General features: G+C 58.6%; 2 protein-coding genes across 5 annotated transcripts in view; both read right to left on the bottom strand.

The window, feature by feature from the left end:
- Positions 1–4169: 4169 nt before the first annotated feature.
- Positions 4170–10233, bottom strand: WDR18 (WD repeat domain 18). Of its 2 annotated transcripts, none has more exons than XM_060094783.1 (10): positions 9980–10233; positions 8662–8772; positions 7360–7493; positions 6938–7079; positions 6296–6529; positions 6144–6208; positions 5934–6058; positions 5564–5730; positions 4801–4869; positions 4170–4569 (listed from the first exon to the last, which is right to left on the bottom strand). In XM_060094783.1, exons 1-10 carry the CDS (start codon positions 10220–10222, stop codon positions 4438–4440), a joined length of 1422 nt encoding a protein of 473 aa, XP_059950766.1. In that variant the 5' UTR covers positions 10223–10233; the 3' UTR covers positions 4170–4437. The 2 variants fall into 2 exon arrangements, with proteins under 2 accessions (XP_059950766.1, XP_059950767.1); XM_060094784.1 differs by having other exon boundaries at positions 6296–6439; positions 9980–10232.
- A 3565-nt stretch (positions 10234–13798) lies between these two features.
- Positions 13799–20427, bottom strand: part of ARID3A (AT-rich interaction domain 3A) — a 36467-nt gene continuing 29838 nt past the window's right edge. For all 3 annotated transcript variants that reach the window (XM_060094787.1, XM_060094786.1, XM_060094785.1), the window contains exons 7-9: positions 19012–19293; positions 17728–17826; positions 13799–17252 (exon numbers count right to left, since the gene is read on the bottom strand). In XM_060094787.1, coding sequence (XP_059950770.1) covers positions 17077–17252; positions 17728–17826; positions 19012–19293 — 557 coding nt within the window. In that variant the 3' untranslated portion in view covers positions 13799–17076. The remainder of the gene's footprint in view (positions 17253–17727; positions 17827–19011; positions 19294–20427) is intronic.

Consider the following 20427-nt stretch of genomic DNA (forward strand, 5'->3'; position numbering starts at 1 on the left):
TGCCCTCCAGCTGTGGGCAAAGCAACTTGAGCCAGATAATTCCTCTTCACCTTTCAAGACCCAGTGCCAAATGCCCCTGCCGGAAAAACTTTCCTAGCTTGTCACCCAGAAAGATGCAGAACACCCCCGTCATCCCTGCCTACATGAAATCCATCACACGCCATCGTCTTTTTGTCCCTTTATTTGCTTTATTCAGTGGCCAGCTCTGGGAGACAGGGGCGGGTCTGGCTCGTTAACTGCTGTCTCCAGTGCTTGCACACAGTAGGCGCTCTATAATTGCTTGTTGCTTTGAGCAACTGCTCAGACAAGGACGCGTGGTTACATCACTCTCCGCTGCCCTGGAACCTTCCTTAGCTCCCCGCCGCCTACCAATCCCCCAGCCTCTTCCTACATTCTCTGGGCCTCCCCACGACAAATGCCATGGAGACTTTCTTGTGGCCCTGGACTGTGGGAGGCTCTCAATAACCACAGGTCAAATAAGGGCCCAGAAGCACCCTGCATGGAATTCTCCCATCCCAGGTGGGGGAGTGGAGAAAGCCAGTCTTCTCCCCAGACCCCGCAGGGCACAGGGCAGCAGCTGCGAATGGAACATTCCAGCTCTAAGGAACGCGTCTACACTCAGTTGATTTTTTTTCACGCACAAGAAACCATCTCCTTTTGGAGCCAGTGTTAAGAGACGCAGCGGACAAACTCTATTAGATGAAGAAAAATGCAAGAACCGACCAGCAGCATGAATGGAATTTTGAGATGACTAATGAGAACTGGGTGGCTGGCTTCCAGGTGACAAGGCCACCTCATCCAGCCACCTGGCCAGGCATCCCAGGACAGGGAGGGTCATACCAGGGAGCCCCCACCCCCACCCCTGCCACTGTTCTGGGTGAGGCGCCAGGTTAAGAAGTGTCCTCAGGGACCACCTGGGCCTCACCCCACCCTGGGGTAAGGTCCCTATGCCAGCATGAGTCCCCAGAAACGGACCCATCCTGGGGAGGGGATATCTCCTCACCTTAATGTGGCCCTCAGCAGTCAGTCAGTCAACAAATATTACTTGCTGCTGGTTCTGGTAGGTACGCGAGCACCCGAGCGCGCCTTGGGCCCCCCTGGGACTCACGGGGGAACCCCCAGAAGCCGCCCCATCTCGGGTCCTGCTGTTACACCTCACCTTCCCCCAAGGCCCACTACTTGCATGACCTGCGCTGGGTGCCCTGGCCTCTGCGCCTCAGCTCCCAGCATTTTTTTCCAAGTCTTTTTTTTTTTTTTTTTTTTTGATGTGGACCATTTTTAAAGTCTTTATTGAATTTGTTACAATATTGCTTCTATTTTTTGTTTTGTTTTTTTGGCCCCAAGGCACGTGGGATCTTAGCTCCCCGACCAGGGATCAAACCTGCACCCCCTGCATTGGAAGGCAGAGTCTCAACCACTGGACCACAAGGAAAATCCCTCAGCTCCCATCTTTACAAGCTCAATAGTAGTAGTTCTGACCTACCAGCTACCCTGCACATCAAACAAGCGGACACAGGCAAGGTTTTTTCCTTAATTGCGGTAAAATATACATAATATAAAGTTCACCATTTTAATCATTTTTAAGTGCACAGAGTGGTGGCATTAAGCACATTCACGTTGTGCAACCATCCCACCACCACCTCTAGAACTTTCTCATCTTCCCAAACTGAAGCTCTGTCCCCATGAAACCCTGACTCCCCACCCCCTCCCCCAGCCCCCATCATCTACTTCCTGTCTCTGTGGATGTGACTCCTCCAGGGACCCCCGTGAGTGGAATCACACAGTATCTGTTCTGTGTCTGGCTTCTCTCACTGAGCATCATGTCCTCAAGGTGCAACCCTGTGGCAGCAGGTGTCAGAACTTCCTTCCTTTTTAAGGCTGAGTAATATTCCCTTGTGTGAATTGACCACATTGTGTTTATCACCTGTCAATGGCCACTTGGGTTGTCTCCACCTTTTGGTTGTTGTGAATCACACTGCTGTGAACACGAGCGTGCAAATATCTCGAGTCTCTTGCTTTAATTTCTTTGGAGGATGCACTCAGGAGGGGGATTGCTGGAGCATATGGTTATTCCACATTTAATTTTTTGATGACTCTCCAGACTACTGGCCACAGTGGCTGTACCATTTCACCTTCCCACCAGCAGTGCACAAGGGCTCAGATTTCTCCACCGCCTCCTGACACGTTTTATTTCTTAAATAACAGCTGTCCTGGTGGGTGAGAGGCAGTATGTCACTGCGGTTCGCATAAACTCAGCGCACACGCAGGAGTCATCTGTGAATGCTGGGTGCTGCCTGCACCTGCGCCTCTGGCAGTGATGGCCCAGGATTCAGGATCAAATTGTGCTTCTACAGATTGGACAGTAACAGCGGCATTGCTGGCCGTGTGCCTGGCGCCTGTCACACACCCGCTCAGCTGCACACCAGCTCCTGAAGGCTTCCCGCAGGCTGAGGAGGACGTGTACGTTCCCTTTTACAGATGACACGGAGCCTCAGGGGCCAGGTGTGGCTTGCCTGGGCCATGTGGGCATTTCAGGGAAAGAGATAAACGGGCTCCAGCCTTCATGGCCCACCAGCGACCTTCTTTGCAACCAGTTCCCGCCAGCTGACCTCCTGTGAACTCTCTCGGCACGGCCCGCGGAAGGGGGACAAGAGAACTTGCAGGCCCGCAAGGACAGGTGGCAGGGACAGTGTGGGCAAAGACAGTTGCGTGTCAACTGCAGGATCTTCCCAGGCCCAGCCAGGCACCCCCCTTCAGGGCCGAGTCATTAAAGTGACAGCCCCAGGGGTGGGGACCCCACCCAGGGGTGCCTACCCTCACCCCCAGCCATGGGTGTGGCAGATGAGCCAGGAGGAACCCCAGGACCCAAGGCAGCAGCTGAGGGTCCAGGGCAATGAGAACAATACCCCTGCTCCCCAGGGAAAAACCGAGCCCGGGAGGTGGCTGCCAGACATTGGCCGATCCCCAGCCCATCTCCTGGCCACCTGCCAGCTCCTGCCTGGGACTCCACCAGACAAGGAGCAACACCGGAACCTCAAAAACTGGCATCTCCTTCCAAGCCACTGAATCACGGGGCGAGTGCAGACAGCTGGGGGCGTGGGGCAGCATCCCAGGCAGAGGGCAGCATGCCCCAGGCTCAACACCAGGGCTGCCAGGGACCCTCACCAGGGCCAGAGCCTGGGGACGCGGGGCCCGGGTACGTGGGACCCAGGCAGGTGAGGTGGCCCTTGGCCCCAGGGGAATCTCAGCCAATTTCTGAGGCCCTCTCCTCATCTTCCGGACCCTCTGGAAACCAAGGGGGTGAGGACGGACTGGGCGCAGACTGCAGACAGGAAAACAGCCCTGGGTGCTCTGGGGAGGAGGGCGCAGCTCCGACCCCCAGCTCTGCTCTGACAAGCTGCCTCGTGACCTGCCCCCACCCCCACCCTGCCTCACTTTTGGGGATCCATCAGGGGCCCAGGGGCTGCACCTACAATGTGGACCCTATCAGCCAGCAGGACTCCTCCCCTGGCAGCTCCCTGGGCAAGGCGGGCCATGAGGGTGGGTGCAGAGCCCCAGCAGGGATGCCCACTAGCTAAAGACATGAACCAGGCGCTGGCCCCCAGCCGAGGTCATTATAGCACCTGCTAAGTCATGTGGATTTTCTGGACCATTAAGCAGACTGTCATTTGGGGGCAGCTTTCTGGAAGGTTCCATGGGCAGCCTCAGGGCCCACCTCTCGGTTGGGCTCCGGGTGCCAGCTGACGGTGTCCCTGTCTCCCCTGGGCAGTGGGGGTGGGGGTGGGGCCTGGCCTCCCTCCAGCCCCTGACACCAAGAAGGTTCTGGTCAACATGACCCTGGCCCAGAATTGGCTGCCACCCCAGAGCCAGCTGCCCTGACCCAGGTTGGGGGGACGGGACCAGTGTGACTGCACTGCTGTCCTTGAGTCACTCCTGCCCCTGGGGACCTTGTCCTGCAGCTCCCAGAATGCCCCTGCCCTGTCCCACGGGTGGCATGGCCTCTGGGTCATGGAAAGGCACTGGGGCAGCAGGTGAGTTAAGAGGTGAGAACCCAGGCTTCTCGACGCTAGATCTGAAACTCGGACCCTGTGATGGCTACGGCGAGGTCCCTGAGGTAGGGCCCGCCATCAGGGTCCTGAGCCCGGCGTGGGCACAAGGAGGCCGAGAGGCAGGATTTCAGCTCTTTTGTTAGACATGGCACAGCACCAACATGACATGGCAGGTCACGGAAGGGCAGCGGGTCAACACTGGACCACGACCCCTGGTGGGGGTGGCAAATCCAAATGATAGGACGCTGGCAGAGGATGGGCTCGGGCCTCGGGCTCTGCCAGCCAGTCGGGAGGGTCCTGGGGGGAGCCCAGGGGGAAGGTCCGGGTGCGGGTCCCGGCTGCGCGCACGCTCACTGGGCCTCACTTGGCCGGGGTCGGGTGCACACGCTCACTTGGCCGGCCGAGTGATGATGCGCGTGGAGAAGTCGAAGAGGTCGCGGTTGATCTTGCGCAGGTTCCGCACCTCGTCCTCCAGCTCTGCCACGCGGATCCGCAGCTGGTCCTGGCCACCCAGCACGCTCTGGGGGAGGGCGGCAGAATGCTCAGAGTGGGAGCGGGCCTCAGATATCCCATGGCAGGCAGCGGGGCGAGGCTGGCACTGAGGGCCACTGACCCCACGGTCCATGACAGAGGGTGGGGCAGGGGCACATCCCTTCCAACCCAGGCCCAGGCCCCCTGCCGCCCTTCCCTCCAGACAAGCCCCCATCTTGGGCCCCGCCCCTCCCCCATCTTGGGGCCTCTCCCCTCCCACCTTCTCCAACGTGCTGCACATCACCCCGCGCAGCTGTTCCACCCGCTCCAGGTAGCTGGGCTCTGACCCCTGGAACAGAAGGGGCCGCATTAGCTGGCCATTCCCATCAGGCCTCGAGGGACGTGCAGACAAATGGTCGGCTAGTGCCTCCAGCTCTGGGAGGGCTCAGCTGCCCAGTGAGATGACGGACCCCACTGCCGCCCAGAGGCCATCCGTCTCCCGCTGGACCCCGTCTGGGCACGCTGCCCTGGGCCAGCAGCCTGGAGCCTGGCACAGCCATCCATCAAGCCGCCGGGAGGGGCGTGGACAGTCCCGCAGGCTCATGTGACTCTGAGGTGCAGAGACAGCAGACAGAGCCCGGCCTCAGTGGGCAAGGCTGGCCGCGCTGAGGACACGCAGGGAGGGGCCCCGGGGGCCTGGAGGGGCAGGCAGACCATCACGGAAGGGGGTCCCATGGGCAGTGGGGCTGTGAGCGCTCCTGCTGCCCAGCTGGAGAAGGTGGCTGCCCGTGCACAACCTCTGGGTCCCGATCGGCCCCTGGAACAACACCCTGTGCGTGGCCTGCTCCCTCTCTGGAAGGTTCCAGGGCTTCCTGAGGTCAGGGACCAGCCATCAGGCTGGCCTCAACGACAAGGGCAGAGAAGCCTCTTCAGCAGAGGAGCATGTGGAAGGTCCCCACCAGGACCCGACCCAAGGGCACCCAGAGTCACACCGCAGAGACTGAGGCCCAAGGGTGGGGGTCCCTGCTGGGGCTGAGACATACCTGCTGGTGGAGGCCCAGGCGCAGCGTGAGGCCCCCGTGGCGTGGCTCATCCCCATGCTCCGTGCCCAGCAGGTGCTTGTTGAAGTGGGGCAAGGGCAGGCTGGGCCTGAAGTCGGAGCTCAACATGCTGATGGGCGCCAGCATGATGCAGGCGTTGGTCACGGGGCCTGGGGCGGGCAGGCGGCAATCGGGACCCACCCTCAATGGGTCCGGGCTCCCACCCTCCGCTCCTCCAGCCACCCACCTGGCCCTGACACTCCCGTGCATTCCCGTCCCCACCCTCCACAAGGCAAACCCTGAGTCCTTGCTCCAGCCCCAGGCCGCCCACGGTGTGGACGAAAGGGCCTCCAGGAGGGCTGCGTGCACCCACCTTTGAGAGCCACTGTCCTGAGGCACTGCTGGCTCTGCACATCCCAGAGGCGCACCGTCTCGTCGTGGGAGCCCGAGAGTAGCACGCTGCCATCCGTGGACACTGACAGGCAGGTCACCTGGTTCCTGGGGACAGACAGGTCACCTGGCGCCCGGAGGAGGGCGGCACAGTGACCCACCCCCCACCTCCTGGTCGACCCCGTCCCCATACCTGTGCCCTCTGAACACCTTCCCGTGGTCCTGCTCCGGCTGGAAGCTCTTCTCTCTCTGCCCGGGCTGTGGAAGCCAGAGGGCTGGTGAGCACAGGGCACGGCTACATCTCAGCCCCAAGCCGCGCACCCCTGGCCCCCCATGCCCACTCACCCAGGTGCAGAGGTCGACCTGGAAGATGGAGCCGTCACTGCCACCGCAGAACATGTGATGCTCAGCCAGGTCCATGGTCACGGCCATGATGCTCACGTCGAAGAGCACAGACAGCAGCAGCTCGCCGGAGGAGACCTCCCACAGCTGGGGGCGGGGATGGGGGCATGGGTCTGAGAGTGGAGCGCAGCGGCCCAGCCGGGAGACTCTGGATGCCACAGGAACCTCAGACGGGAGCTGTCACCACAGGGGTCTTGGGGGTTGGGGGACCTGGTTCTCACGCTGGGACCCCTCGCCACCACCGGCTTCAGTTATTGTCAGCCCCCAGGCCACCACCAGGTCAGCCCTGGACTGCCCCAACCAGGGACGAAGACCTGAGAACTCCCTCAAATCCCTTGAAGCTTGGCCAGGAGCTGCCAGGTGCAGTGGCCAAGTGGGAATTTCCAAGCCAACACAGGCCTGAACTGCCCGCCACCCACCCCCGCCCCCAGGCGTCCTTGAGGCCGAAGGCAGCAGGGGATTAAGAGCTGTCTGGAGCCACCAGCCAGCGGGAGGAGATGACGCTCTGGCTCCCATGGGCCAGGAACCCGCCAGCCACCGGGCTCAGCTCACAGATCCACTGCGGGGGTCAGGGCAGGGCCCTACCTTCACTGTCTGGTCCAGCGAGGCGGTGGCCACCCGGGCCAGGGGCCCACCAAAGCCACAGTGCAGGTCTGTGATGGGGAGGGTGTGGCGAGACCACACGTGCCGGGGGGCGGGGGTCCGGGAGGGGTCTGCCTGCAGCACGCTTGGGGAGGGGAGGAGCCGGACCTCAGCGGGGAGGGCGGCCCCCATCTCGATGCCTTTATACCCTGTCTCGGGGCAGCAACCAGGCCCCCTCACCCGAATAAAAGTCCTGGGTAGCTGCCCAGGGCCCCATCCTCCTGGCACCAGCCTACCTGACCTGGAGCCCCTTCCCACCCCGGGGCCTGGCCTCTCTGCACAGCAGGTTCCGCGCCCTCGTGGTTAAGGCCTCGCCCGGCCAGAGGCTACAGCTGGATGGGGAGCCGCCAGGGCCAGGGCTCTACCTGCAGAGGCTCCAAGCCAGCACCAGGCAGTCCTTGCCCCCCGAGACAAAGTGGCTGCTGTCCCCCGTGAACTGTAGGCATGACACGTCCTGGTAGTGGCGGCTCAGGATGACCAGAAGGTTCCCCGTGGAAACCTGGGGGGGAAAAGGGGCAAGGGTCACGGGGAGCCCTGGGGGAGGGCCCACGAGGGCCACCCCAGGCCCCCTGCACCAGAGCTTGACCTGCGGCTCTGAAGTGAACAGGGAGGCTGGTGGGCCGTGCCCCCTTGGGTCCTGCGAGCACCTGTTCCCACCCTGTCCCCAGTGAGATGACACAGCCCCAGGGAAGGTGTCAGCGAGAGGACAAGGCCAAGGAGGGCTGGTGAGGGGGGGTCTCTCCAGGATCGGCTGGACCCAGAGCCGATCCTTGCAGCCACAGCTGCAAGTCACCATCTTCCGAGCTGGCTGGCGGGGGGCACAGATGCTGCCGTAGGTTGAACTGTGTCCCCCAGACACATGTATCCACGCCCAACCTCTGGAACCTGTGACCTCCCTTGAACAGGACATAATCTCTGAAGACGTAATCAATTCAGATGAGGTGACGTGGGAGCAAGGTGGCCACTGTCTCTGTAAGAGGGACACCTGGACACAGACACACAGCCGCTCACCCCCCGCAAAAGGAAGGAGAGAGGCTACACACAGAGGCGGATACAGGCGTCAGAAAGCCCCTAGCCTGTGCACCAGCCTTCGGTTGGCCCCGTGGGGCGCACAGCTCACAGCCCACAGCTCACGCTGGCCAGGAATTCTCCAAGAGGGTGGGGAGCCAGGAGCACACAGTGTCCCCCATCAAGGAGGCCAACCACCTGAGACGTCTGCTGACGGTGGACGGGCCGCTGACGTCTGCCCACACACCCTGCACCAGCCTGACAGCGAACAGAGGGAGGATTTCTACCACAGGGCGACCTGCCTCAGTTTCTCTCCCTGCGCCTGAGCAAGGCCTCTTAGTTTCAGAATCACATACTGAGGTTTAAGAGCTCCGGGGTGAGATTACCAGCTCCCTCTCATATCTTCGGGCCTCGGACAGTCCACAGAGAACAGTCGGTTCTCTTTGCTGATCTCCGGGGCAGCCAGGAAGGTCGTTTTGCCGGTGCCGAGGTCAGGAAAGGCCTTGTCCTGTTGTCTCAGATCCTGCGCTGTCTACGCAGGAAGTGAGGTGAGCTTCCCCCACAAATGTAACCGACTGTCGGTGACAACTGGGTCAGTGATATCAGCTGGCAGCCCGCGAGCTGAGCCTGTCACCTCGGTTCTGTGCACCTGTGCTCACCTCCCACAGGTATATGCTCTCTGCGATCCCTGCCAGGACGTAGAGGCCGGTGGGCGACGTGGTAAGACAGGTGACCGGTCCGGGGCACATGATCTTCTGCTGAAGCTGGTCCTAGAGAAAGAAGAAGCTTCTGAGTTTCATACCCGATGAAGGAGCAGGGGGAAGCGAGGCGAGTGGGAGGGGCACCCAGACAGCTGGTAAGTCCAAGAGGACCAGAAAGAGTAGTGGGGACAGGGGTGGTTTGACCAAATCCATGGTTCAGGAAGGGGGGTATTTGCTCCAGCTAAAGCTTTGCAGGGGGGCGGTAGAGGTGGAGGCCTGTGGATTCACCTGAAAAGCAAGACAGCGCTGCAACTCCCCGTGCTCCCAGTGCAGGGATTGGGGGGGGGGGGGGCAGGTTTGGTCCCCAGGGAACTAGATACCGCGTGCCCCAACTAAAGATCCTGCACGCGGCAATGAAGATCCCATCTGCCACAACTAAGACCTGGCGCAGCCAAATAAACGAATAAATAAATAAATATTAAAAAAAAAAAAAAAAAAGGTAAGACAGTGCGTCTCTGGACTGGGGGTCAGAGGAACCGTCTGGCCCCTAGGCTTTCGCCCCAGTCCTGCATCCCCTGACGTCTCGCTTGGGATCTTGAGCGTCAGTTTCTAAATGTCTAAAATGGAACAATTTCTCGAGTTTGTGTGTGTACCACACCAGGCAGAGCCGAAACACAGAGCTTGCCGAAAGAGATGTCAGCTGGCAAAAACAGGTGGCGAGCAGCTTCAGGGGGTTCATTTTGAAGTTTCTGTAGGAGAAACCATGGGCCCTAATGGCAAAAAATAAGTGTCTTTTCAAGGGTGATAAATACACGAGTCTCCGGGCTACCCTTCAGCGGGCTCCCCCAAGCCTCGGACCTTCACCCTCCAAGCCCACGATGCCCACGGAACCCCCACGGCAAACTCCTTTCAATTACACTTCCCACCCCACGCTGGCTCCGGCGCAGGGCCCCCAAGGGACCCACACCAGCTCTCCTTGTGCGCGTGCGCACCGCTGGCTGCCCAGAAGCCCGCCCGCCACACCTCCAAGCCGCAGCCCACCCTCAGCTCAGCGCGTGCGCGCAGCGCCCTAACCGCTCCCACCGACGCCGGGCGCGCGGCTCCCTCCCCCCACCAAAAAGCCCCCAGACCCGCGCATGCGCAGAGCATCCTAATAGGATTCCCCAGTTCCCACCGGGGTTCAGGACCCGTGCGGATCCCACCGCCCCCTCTTCCGACCCCAGGCCCGTGAGCCCCGCGCATCCCGCCAACGGCGCCCGGGCGCGTGCCGCCGAACCTTCCTCTGTAGCTCCCAGGCGCTGATGTAGTTCTTGCCCAGCTGCGCCGCCAGCAAGTACTCGCCATTGAGCAGCGCCAGGCCGCGAGGCCCGGCCTGGCCGCCGCGGTATGTGAGCAGAGTGGCGCCCGAGTGCAGCTCCCACACGACGCAGCTCCACAGCTGGGCCGCCGAGTCGGTACACACGGCCACCTCCATGGGCGCCGCCATCATGCCTTCTCCACCGCCCAGGACATGCGTCATCACTAGCGAGACGCGGGCGACTGCGCCGTGCCGGCTAGAGCGGTGCTCACGTTGCCCGGCTCCCGGCGGCTGGCCGACCCGAGCGTGCGCACAGGACTCGGGGAGGGGGCCGCCCTGTGAATCAGGTGGGCTTTAATTTCCCGCTCCGCGGAGAATTAAGGGGCGCACAGCCTGGTTAGAGATCTTGGAAGATTTCTTCCAAAAATAAATGGAGAAACCCAGGCCGAGGGTCTCCTGAGAGCAGTTAGTAGCTTCAGAGCCTGGAGGTCTGGCTTGGCCATTTCCACTGGGCGCTTTTGGTCAAGCACTCAACCTCTCGAATGATGATGATGATTATTTTTAACGTGCAGATATTGAATACCGACCTCACAGGCCCGAATGAGACACTGCACGTAAAACAGATTACGCACCTAACATAACAGGTAGTTGGTGTTCAAAACGTAGTTAGACGCATATTCACGGATCCATCGTCCGCCTCCGCCGGACCTCTCTTCTTCGGGGGCCACAAAATCCACATTTTTATTTCGGCAACTTGGTGCGGGTCGAACAAGTCGCGAGCTCTGTCTGGGGAGCACCCAACAATTTCGCGTCAGCGCTGCCGGCCGCAGGCCACGTCTACAAACAGGGCATTTTAAAATGTGGAATTAGTTGTTAACCTTCGAAAAGGGGGAATTTCGCTCAGGAGTCGCGGTCTCATGGCTGCCCTGGGCGGCGTACCCACAAGCAACATTGGGGAGACTGGGTGCGGGGTGCGTCCCCCAATCCCGCTCTGCTATCCGGGAGGGGATGGTGGAGAGGAGAGCGGAGGAGGGGCCTTCCTGGAGGAGGAACGGCGCCCGGAGCCTGGGGCTCCGCAGCCCCAGGCCCGGCCGCCAGGTGGCAGGCTCGAGCCACCGACCGGGATGCCGGTCGGAGTTGCTCCCAGCCCAGGGGCCACAGCAAGAAGCAGCAACCGGGAGGAGGGGCGTCAGGGGGGACCTGCCTGATCTGGAGGAGGGGCTTCCCAGAGCAGGTGTCCTTAGAGCGGGAACTAACAACCTGAAGAGAAAGAGGGGCAGAGGTACGTGCAAAGGCCCTGAGGCGGATCATGGAGGGGGAAGCTGGATATGGGGACCTGGATTTTATTTTATCCCCGGCGGGGTGGTGGGGGGAGGTCATGTGAAACTGAAGAACTTTTGTAAATTGGGGACAGCTGGGTGTCCAAACCTCCAGAAGCTGCCAAAAGAGGACACTGAAGCAAGGACCATCTAGTCCAAAGACGGATTGGAGCTAGAACCAACTGTTCCTGATTTCCACCCCCAGAACCAGCTGATGCTCCCTCCCTGGTTCCTCAAACTTTTTTTCTTTTTTTCTTACTGGGAATAAGGAAAATGAAACACCTTGAATGCTAGTTTACATTTTTCAGATACTGTTTTCCCAAAACCACATCTTTCTTTGAATCCTGAATCCTGGGCATTCTGTGGAGCCCCATTTGAGAATGGGCACACACTGCGACCCCCGGGGGTGGACCAAGGCAGCCTTCTTCTAGCCACCAACTCAGGGCTTGAACCTGGTCCTTCTGAGCAGCGGGGCAGGTAGGTCACTGCACAGCTCTGGGCCTCAGTTTCCCCATGTGCAAATCAGGGATGCTGATTCGAGCCCTGAGTGTGTGTCCTCATCTGCGGAGGTCTGGCCTGGAAGTTGCCAAGCACCCAGGTTCCAGGACGCAGGGTGGGCCCTGCAGGTGCCGGTTGCAGGGGGACCAGTTGTGCAAACAAGTCGCTGCTGTGGACATTCAGGCAGGGGCATGCCATGGTTCTGCTGGAGGGCAGGGCAGCTGGAGTGCTGGCCCGGCCCCTTCCCAGGCCTCTCCCTCCACTTCTGTTTCCCCTCCGCCCCTCCTGGGGGGACCCAGCTCGGCCAGGCTGCTGTGTGGGGTCAGAGGTCACCCCACCCCCAGCCTGGTTCCGGAATGAGGACAGACCAGTTGTGTCAGAAGGGCAAGACAAAAGCCACACTTTGGGGCCTCTCGGACCACCCAGTCACTAGACCTCCTTGGTGCCAGCCTGGTTCCTGGTCCTAGATCCACTAAATCCTAGGCCTGGAGGGCATGAGGCTGGCGGTGGGAGCAGGATGGGGAAACTGAGGCACAGAGGTCTGCACAACCCCTCCGGGTCTAAGCCCCGCATTCCCTACACATGTACTGAGCGCCTCCTGTTTGCAGGCCCAGGGTACACTGCCCCATCTCACTCCCTGCCCACCTGGGGCGGCGGGGACCCAGGAACAAACCCAGCAGCCCTGGCCTTTGTGGGGCCGCCCTGTTAAGTGCACTAATGGCGGAGGGGAAGGCGGATGACTCCAGCGAAAACCCTCTTCTTTTTCCGGCGTCCTTTCATCCAAACCTTCCTTTAGCTCCTCGTGGGCTCCTGCAGCTCTGCTGATCAGACATGGTTTTGAATTTCACCTGGGAGGCTCCCTGCGCCTCCTCACAAGCACAGAGCGGGAGGCCCAGCAGGCGGGAGGCTCCTCGGGGATCTGGGAGGCTGGGGAGGAGGTGGCGGAGCCCGACCCCCTCCCTGCTTACCCCCTGCCCCAGGGCTGTGTGACCTCAGGGCCTCTTGCCCCATCTCTGGGCCTCTTCAGAGGAGGAATGAAGATGCTGGACAGGCCGATCCAGTTTGCTGAATGGGCCTTTTTAAAACAAAAAAACAAACAAAACAAAAAAACACTTTACATCCCTGGGGGGGCAGGGGGCTCTGAGGGGCAGGTGGGTTGACCCCTGTCCTCTGACCTCTCCCGGTCCCCCAGGCCCACAGAGGCTGGAACCACGTGGATGGGCCACAGGGAGGCGTCTGCAACAGAAGTGAGTTGTTTTTCCTCACTTAACGCAGACCTGGGGGCTGACCCCGGCGGGAGGGACCGGCCCAGGCCAGCCGTGACTGGAGCAGGTGGCAGGGGAGCCGTGTGGCAGGAGGCCCGCCCTGCCCACCATCCGGCCGCGCTGACCTTGAGCCTGTCACGTCCTCTGGGCAGGGGGTGGGGGCAAGACGTGGCTGAGAAATGGATGCCCAGAAAACCCTGCTGTGCTGGTTTGCCTGTGTGTGGGGTTTCCCTTCCACGTGCGCTGAGCCCAGGGGTCGCAAACTGCCCCGAGGGCTGAGCCCGCCCCTTGGTCTGCTTTCTTTGCGGCCACAAGTCAAGTGTAGAAATGTGGACTGAACCACAGCAGGAAGGCTGGGGGTTGGGGGGGCAGAGTGGACCCCTGTCGCAGCCAAGACTGCTTGGGTTGCTCCCAGTGGGCGTGGGGCAGCTCCGTGCATCTCACCCACAGAAGGTCAAGGTGACACCACCCAGCACTGCTGACATGGGGGAAGGTCGTCCTCTGTGGGCCCCCCAGCCCCCCCACTCTATGCTAGGAGCGCGCACATCCCTGGACGTGGCCCAGTGTCCCCTGGGGGGCACAGTCCCTGCTGGATGCTGTCTGGGTCAGGCCCTGTGCCTTCTGCTGCCAGGACCCAGGGTGGGGGTGGGGCAACGCCCAAAAAACCACCACAGGAGCCATTCTCTGTTAAAAGTCAGAAGTGTTTTGTCTTGTTTTAATATTTCATCAGCTTTACAGGGTTACAACTGTCTTAAATATTTCTGAAGTTTAAATACAATCTGCATAATAATGTTATAAAATGTAAACTTTCAGTGTTCTTTTAAATTTCAAAATCACACCTTTTTTTTTTTTCTTTTTTTCTTTTTTTGGTCTTTTTTTTTTTCCCCTCCCTTTTAATACCTGAATGTCCTGCAAAAACTGAAATAAATCATCACAGGCTGCCCCGCCGCGGCCAGGGCGCGACAGGCTGGGCCCGGCCAGAGGTAGAGAGTAGTTTTACATCTTTTTATTAGAAGTTTTTTTTTTTCCCTTTAACCTGAGTTCAGGCGCGGTCCCCACGCCCTCTGACAAACCCCAGAGAAACTGAAATTTCACATGTCAGGAATGAAAGGCTGAAGTCACGTTTGCCAAGAAAAAATGAAGAAGCAAAATTAAGGGGGGGAAAAAAAAGGATGGTAGTGGGCAAAAATGCTAACAGTGAGAAAAGTGACTGTACAAACACACAACTATTACAAACCAACCCGCCACCCCGTGCCCCGTCCCGCCCCCCGCCCGCCCCCCAGCCGGACAGCTACAGCCCTGCGGCCGGTTTGGAGGTCACAAGGAAGGTTCTAGAAGCAGCCCATCCACAAGCATCTCCAGAGCAGGGGAGCCCCTGGAGCCCCTCTCCACCCTGAGTTTGGGGGTCCCCACCCTCAGCATGCTGCTAAGCCCCACCTGTTCTGGAATGAACAGCACTCAGCCCCCATCCCCGTCCCGGTTTGCATAAGGGGTGCTGAGTGGCACCCCAGAAACCCCCACTGACAGGTAGCGGCAGGGTTGGGAGCGGGGGCGGGGGGCTGATGGGGGCGCCTCAGTCAGAGGCAGGGCCCCCTGGGGGCTGAGCGCCCGCTGGCCCCGGGCCCCCCTCGCGTTTCCACGGCCGGTGGACTCACCCCATCCTGGGCCCACGCCCCCCCACCCCATCCCCTACAATCATCAGCGTCGCCCAGCACTGCAGGCACACCCTGAGTTAGACCCGGGGGAAGGCGCCTCTCCTGCAGGACACCCGCTCCCCGAGACACACGTGGATCTCAACAGGACGCACGGGGGTGGGACCCTGAGCTGGGGGCTGGGGGCTGGTGGGGGTGGGCGGCCTGGCGGGGGTTTTGGCATCAAAAGTTAGACCTGAGGTAGAAAGAAACTCGCAGCAGAGACCGCCCCCATCCACGCGGCCGGCAGAATGGGGGGCGGAGGGGGGGCCAGAGGGCAGCCGCCCACGCTCCTGCGGTCAGGTGGGGGGAGAGGAGAGGGAGATGGGGGTGTGATGGCGAGAGGGGGGCAGATTGTGTCTGGGGACAAAAGGATCCCCCTCCCACAATGATTGTGCCACTGCAGTGAGAGACGGGACGGGAGAACATTCCAGAAGGAAAAGCAGGAAGAAAGCCCCACGTCCAGCGCTACTCCCTCCTGGAAGGGTGGGGGGTGTCAGCGACCCTGAGATATACCAAAGAAACGGGCTCCCTCCCAAAGAAACACCTCAGCCCCGCAAGGCAAACCCAAACCCAGCGAGACTGCGGGGGGGAGCTCAGGACCACCCTCACGGTCTCCAAGGCAACAAGATGATGCCTGGGTCTGGAGGCTGGAGGCGGGAGGCGGGAGGCGGCCGGCGGCGCCCTCCCGCTCCGGGCTCGTTAGGCCGGGCTCCCTGGGCCCAATTAGAGGTTCCAGGCTCACCCTGGGAACAGCTGAGTTCCTCCCACCCCACCCCAGAGGAACGTGAAAGAGCGATACCTTGTGGGAGCTACGGCCCCACCCAACAGCACCTGGTCCCCCGGGACCCCAAACTGCGCCTGGGCTTAGGACGGATGTGCAGCTCGCCTGGTGGAGCCCTTCACCAGCCCTGAACTAATGCCCCCCCAGCTGCGCCCCACCCGATGCCCACCTTCTGACCCAGGGGACAGGGTCGTAGAGGGAGGGGCACGGCCCCTTCTTGGCCTCTATTTAGTTCCTTTAGTTACTGCAGGGCCCCCAGGAAGTACGAAGGGACAAAGTGGAGGAGATGAAAATGCTGCGGTGGGGGGTGATGTTCAGGGTGCCGTGGCCCCACAGAAACCCTGCCCTGAGCTAAGGCCGGCTCACCCCTGTCCCCGGCATGGACAAGTCTCCAAAAGCAGCCCTTTCAGGCAAGGGAGTCCCCAGGCCGTATTCATCCCTGAGACAGGAGCCTGGGGCTGACAGGTGAACCCCCTCCCAGCAATTTCTCCTTTCGAGTTAAGACTTTGGGGTTCCTGACTGAGGAGCCCCGCATGAAGTAAGAACAAGTACGGTGATGTCTACCATTCAGCATTCCTGCTCCCCTTTCCCGCGGACCCCTGGCATGCAGCCCCTACCCCAGCCCGGCCCACAGCACCTGAGTTCATTGGCTCTGCTGACTCTAGCCCAGGGATTCAGTGTCCTGGGCCCGCCAGCTGCCCACTGCGCCAAAGGAAATGCACAACCGAACCCAAATCAGTCATGGGAAAAATAAAAAGGGTATTACTTTTTTCTTTTTTTTCTTTTTTTCTTTTTTTTTTTTTTTTTTGCTTTTTCAAGTCCAGTTTCCCTGAATGAACACAAATATATAGATATATATATCCTTTTCCTAGGTTTGATTCCTCCCCCAAGAATAAAATAGAATATTTACAAAACAAAACCCCCGAAACCTCTTAAAAACCCTACAGACTTTGAAGTTCACTATTTCTTTAAAAAAAAAAAAAAGTTCCCAAAAGCAACAAGAAAAAAAATTCAACTGATCTTGGCTCAGGGGTTTCATTCAACGCAAGGAGCTGGGTGTGGTGAGTGTGATGAAGAGGGAAAAAAAAAAAAGGGAAAAAAACAGATAAAAATGAAAAAACACAGTGCAGGGATGTATGAGGTAAACAGGATTGGCCTGTCCAAACCAGACACCAGTCCATGTGGGTCTGCCAGGGCTGCAGGAAAGCCCTAGGAGACATTAGCCTCTCTTGTTTCTAATTTCCTTTGCTGTTCTCACAATTCATCTCTCTGAATGTCCAAAACCTGAGTAATTCAAGTGTTCCTTGGTTTTCCCCTGTTTTATTAAATTTTCTTTATATATATATATATATATATATATATATGTATATATATTTTTTCTTTTCTTTTTGGCGTCAGCTGTCGCTCCTTTGTGGATACCTCCCCTCCCCACCCGTATCTCCCGCCATCCCAGCCCCTGCTTGGCCCACCTGGACCCCCTGACCCGTCTGGTGGGCTCCCAGGGTGAGGAGTGTAGCGGTTAAGGCAATGAGTTATTTGAGGTAGAAGATGCGGGGGGTGCAGACAACCCTGCTGGCCCCGCCTGGCTGGCTGCGCTGCCGCTGGTCCCGCTGTTTGCTCCCCGGCTGCTGCCACCTCCGCCTTTGCTGGGAGCTGAGGGTGGCGTGGGGGCCGGCGGCTGGGCGAACAGCACTCCTGGTGCAAGGACAGGAGACAAGTCGTGGAGAATTTCAAAGATCATGTGACAGGTGCACGGGATTCCTGAGCGCTGACCCCCTGTAAAGAGCGTGCCCGCCCCCCTACCCCCGGCTTGCAGGACACCACCATCTCCTCAGCCTCCCCCCATGGGGGTCTTTACAGCAACCGAGCTGTTCTGTGTCAACATCGCCACCTGGCAGTCTACAGGAGCCATGGGTCTGATCACATTTTTTTTAGAAGGAACCTGGCAACATCATTTGCTATAAGATATATAACACAGGATATGTATTTCTGAGCACTTACTCTGTGCTGAGCTCCGTGCTAAGTATAGGACACAGACTATCTCGCTTGAGTCTCATGAGGGAAGAGGTCTGGGCTCAAGAAGGCCACACCCCTGGGGGGTGGGGTGGGCAACCAGGACTTGGGAGCGAGAGATGTGGTCAAGGTGGGCATGGGGGCTGGGTGGTCCTACCTGTGTACATGATTCCATTAATCTCTACTGACATGCTAATACTGTTGCTGCCATTGGTGCTGGTAGGGTTCGCAGCTGAGTCCTGGCGGCTCTCGGAGCCTGCGGGAAGAAGAAAAACCACCCTTTGTAATTATAAACCCACCTACGCAATGATCTGGGTAACGTGGGTCACCCACCAGACGTGAAGCTTCACGAAGCGCTGGACAGGATCGCTCAGCAGTGCACACAGTAGGTACTCAATAAATACTTATTGAATAAGAATGTATTTGTTTCAGATTTGCTTTTTTCTTGATTACAAGTATTTTTTCTTTTTTTTTTTTTAAATAATTTTTACTGGACTATAGTTGATTTACAGTGTGTTAGTTTCAGGTGTACAGTATGATTACAAGTCTTAAGTGGTGTCCCCACACCCAAATCATGTCATTCTTTTTTTTTGGCTGTGCCACACGGCTTGTGGGATCTTAGTTCCCTGACCAGGGATTGGACCCAAGCCCTCGGCAGTGAGAGTGCAGAGTCCTAACCACTGGACCGCCAGGGAATTCCCCATGTCATTCTTTTTTTTTTTTTTTCAGTATGCGGGCCTCTCACTGTTGTGGCCTCCCCCGTTGCGGAGCACAGGCTCCGGACGCGCAGGCTCAGCGGCCATGGCTCACGGGCCCAGCCGCTCCGCGGCATATGGGATCCTCCCAGACCGGGGCGCGAACCCGTATCCCCTGCATCGGCAGGCGGACTCTCAACCACTGCGCCACCAGGGAGGCCCCATGTCATTCTTTTTAATGACCACAAAGTATTCCAGACTTGATTCATGAATTCCCCTACTGATGGACACACTAGTGACGTCATGCAAATAACTGCAGTGAACATCCTTGAAAACCTGTTGTTTCCTTGTTTCCCTATATTAGTTCTACTCTAGATACCAAGCAGAATCACCCAGTCATGGGGCAAGCACATTTTCTATTTTTAAAAGAGATTGCCAAGTTGTCACCTATTTACGTTCCCACCAGCAGGACCAATGGGGCCCATTTCCACACATCCTGACCAACGTTTGATATTATCAAACTCTTGACGGGTGAAAAATGGTATCTCCTCGTTAACTTGCAGATCCCCAACTAGATGGAGTTGAACAGTTTTTCCTATGAGTTTACGAGTCACAGCTGCCCATTTCTTCTACTGGTTTGTTTGCCTTTCTATCTTACTGATCTGTAAGCACTCTTTACACATGGTGGCTACGAGGCCTTTGTGCGCATGCAGGAAGCACAGAGGGTCTGAGCGCCAGGGTGATACCTTGGCTGTTGATCCGGATGCTCATAGGCAGCTGGGCCGTCATGGCCAGAAAGTTCTGCTGTAGCGCTCGCTGCATGAGCCGCTGCTGTTCCTCTGCCACCAGGGCCATCTTCTTCTCAGGAGGCTCCCCAGACTCCAGCTTCTCCCGGAGCTGCTCCAGGGCGGCTGCCTGGGCCGCCACGGCCGCCTGGGCCGCTACTGCCTGGGCTGCCACCACAGGGTGACCTGCCAGGGAGACTGGCAGGCGGCCGGGGACCGTGATGGGGATGGCCGAGTCCTCCTCTGGACAGGAGAGAAGAGGGGTTGGTGGCCAGAATGGAACAGAGGTGGCCCAGTCCCCACCTCCCACCCAAGGTAGGAATGTGCCCCCTTGAATACCTCCACCGATGGGGTGCTCACTTCCTTTCCAGGTAAGTGCCCAGGTTTTTGAATAGACACAAGTGCTATAAGATCTTGTCTAGTATCAGGCTGACATCAGATACCAGCATAATGGTAATATAGGTCATGGTGACAATACTAGTTACAGTATTTAGCATTAGTGTTATAGAGAGACCACAACAGCACCTATTACATATAATACTGGTTACGACAAGAGCTCACCACAGGTCTTGTCTAAAGCACTTAACGTGAACCGTCTCAACAATCCCACAACCACCTAGTCACCCTTTTCTCCACTTTACCGCTGAGGAAACCAAGGCTCAGAGAGGATGGATAATTTTCCTGAGGCCACAGACCTGGAGAGAGGCTGAGCTGAAATGAAACCCATGCAGCCCAACTCCAGAACCAGCTCCTAACCATTCCCCTGTCCTGTGGTTGAAACAAACGTCCCCGTGGTTCCCACCCACTGGTCCCACTGTCTCCTCTTCTGACTCCCCCTCCCGTGTCTAGCCCTGGTGGCCTGGGGCTGCCTCTCCAGGAGGGTCCCCACTCCAAACTCTGCAGTTGCCAGGCCCTCTACTCTGGAGTCTCTGCAGCCCTCTCAGCTGAAAAGGGGCCCCGGGACCCATCAGATCCAGCTTTTCCTGGCCCCCTCGGTAGCTCCATTAGGTCAGAACTTGTCTCTTATCCGCCCCATCCTCCCTAGCTCCAGCACAGGACCTCACATGCAGCAGATGCCTAATGACGTTCATGGGTATTGCTGCAACTCCCCAAGGCTGGGGGGTAAACTGAGGCTCACAGAGGCCGGAGGGAGCTGTCACTGGTGAGACCCCATTCACCTTAGATCTGACCAGCCCCAAATTTTCAGGGCGCTGTGAGGATCACCTCAGATCCCTGGGCCAAGCTTGGGAAGTAGGGAGTCACAGCTCATGTGGCAAATGAGAAACGGAACCACGGACAGGTGCACCGACCTGCTTGAGGCTGGGCCGCCACATGTGCTGTTGGTGCTTCCGTGTTAGCAAGGATTCAGAGACTTGC

The sequence above is a fragment of the Mesoplodon densirostris genome, chromosome 3 (genome assembly GCF_025265405.1).
Source record: "Mesoplodon densirostris isolate mMesDen1 chromosome 3, mMesDen1 primary haplotype, whole genome shotgun sequence".
In the NCBI taxonomy this organism is placed as follows: Eukaryota; Metazoa; Chordata; class Mammalia; order Artiodactyla; family Ziphiidae; genus Mesoplodon; species Mesoplodon densirostris.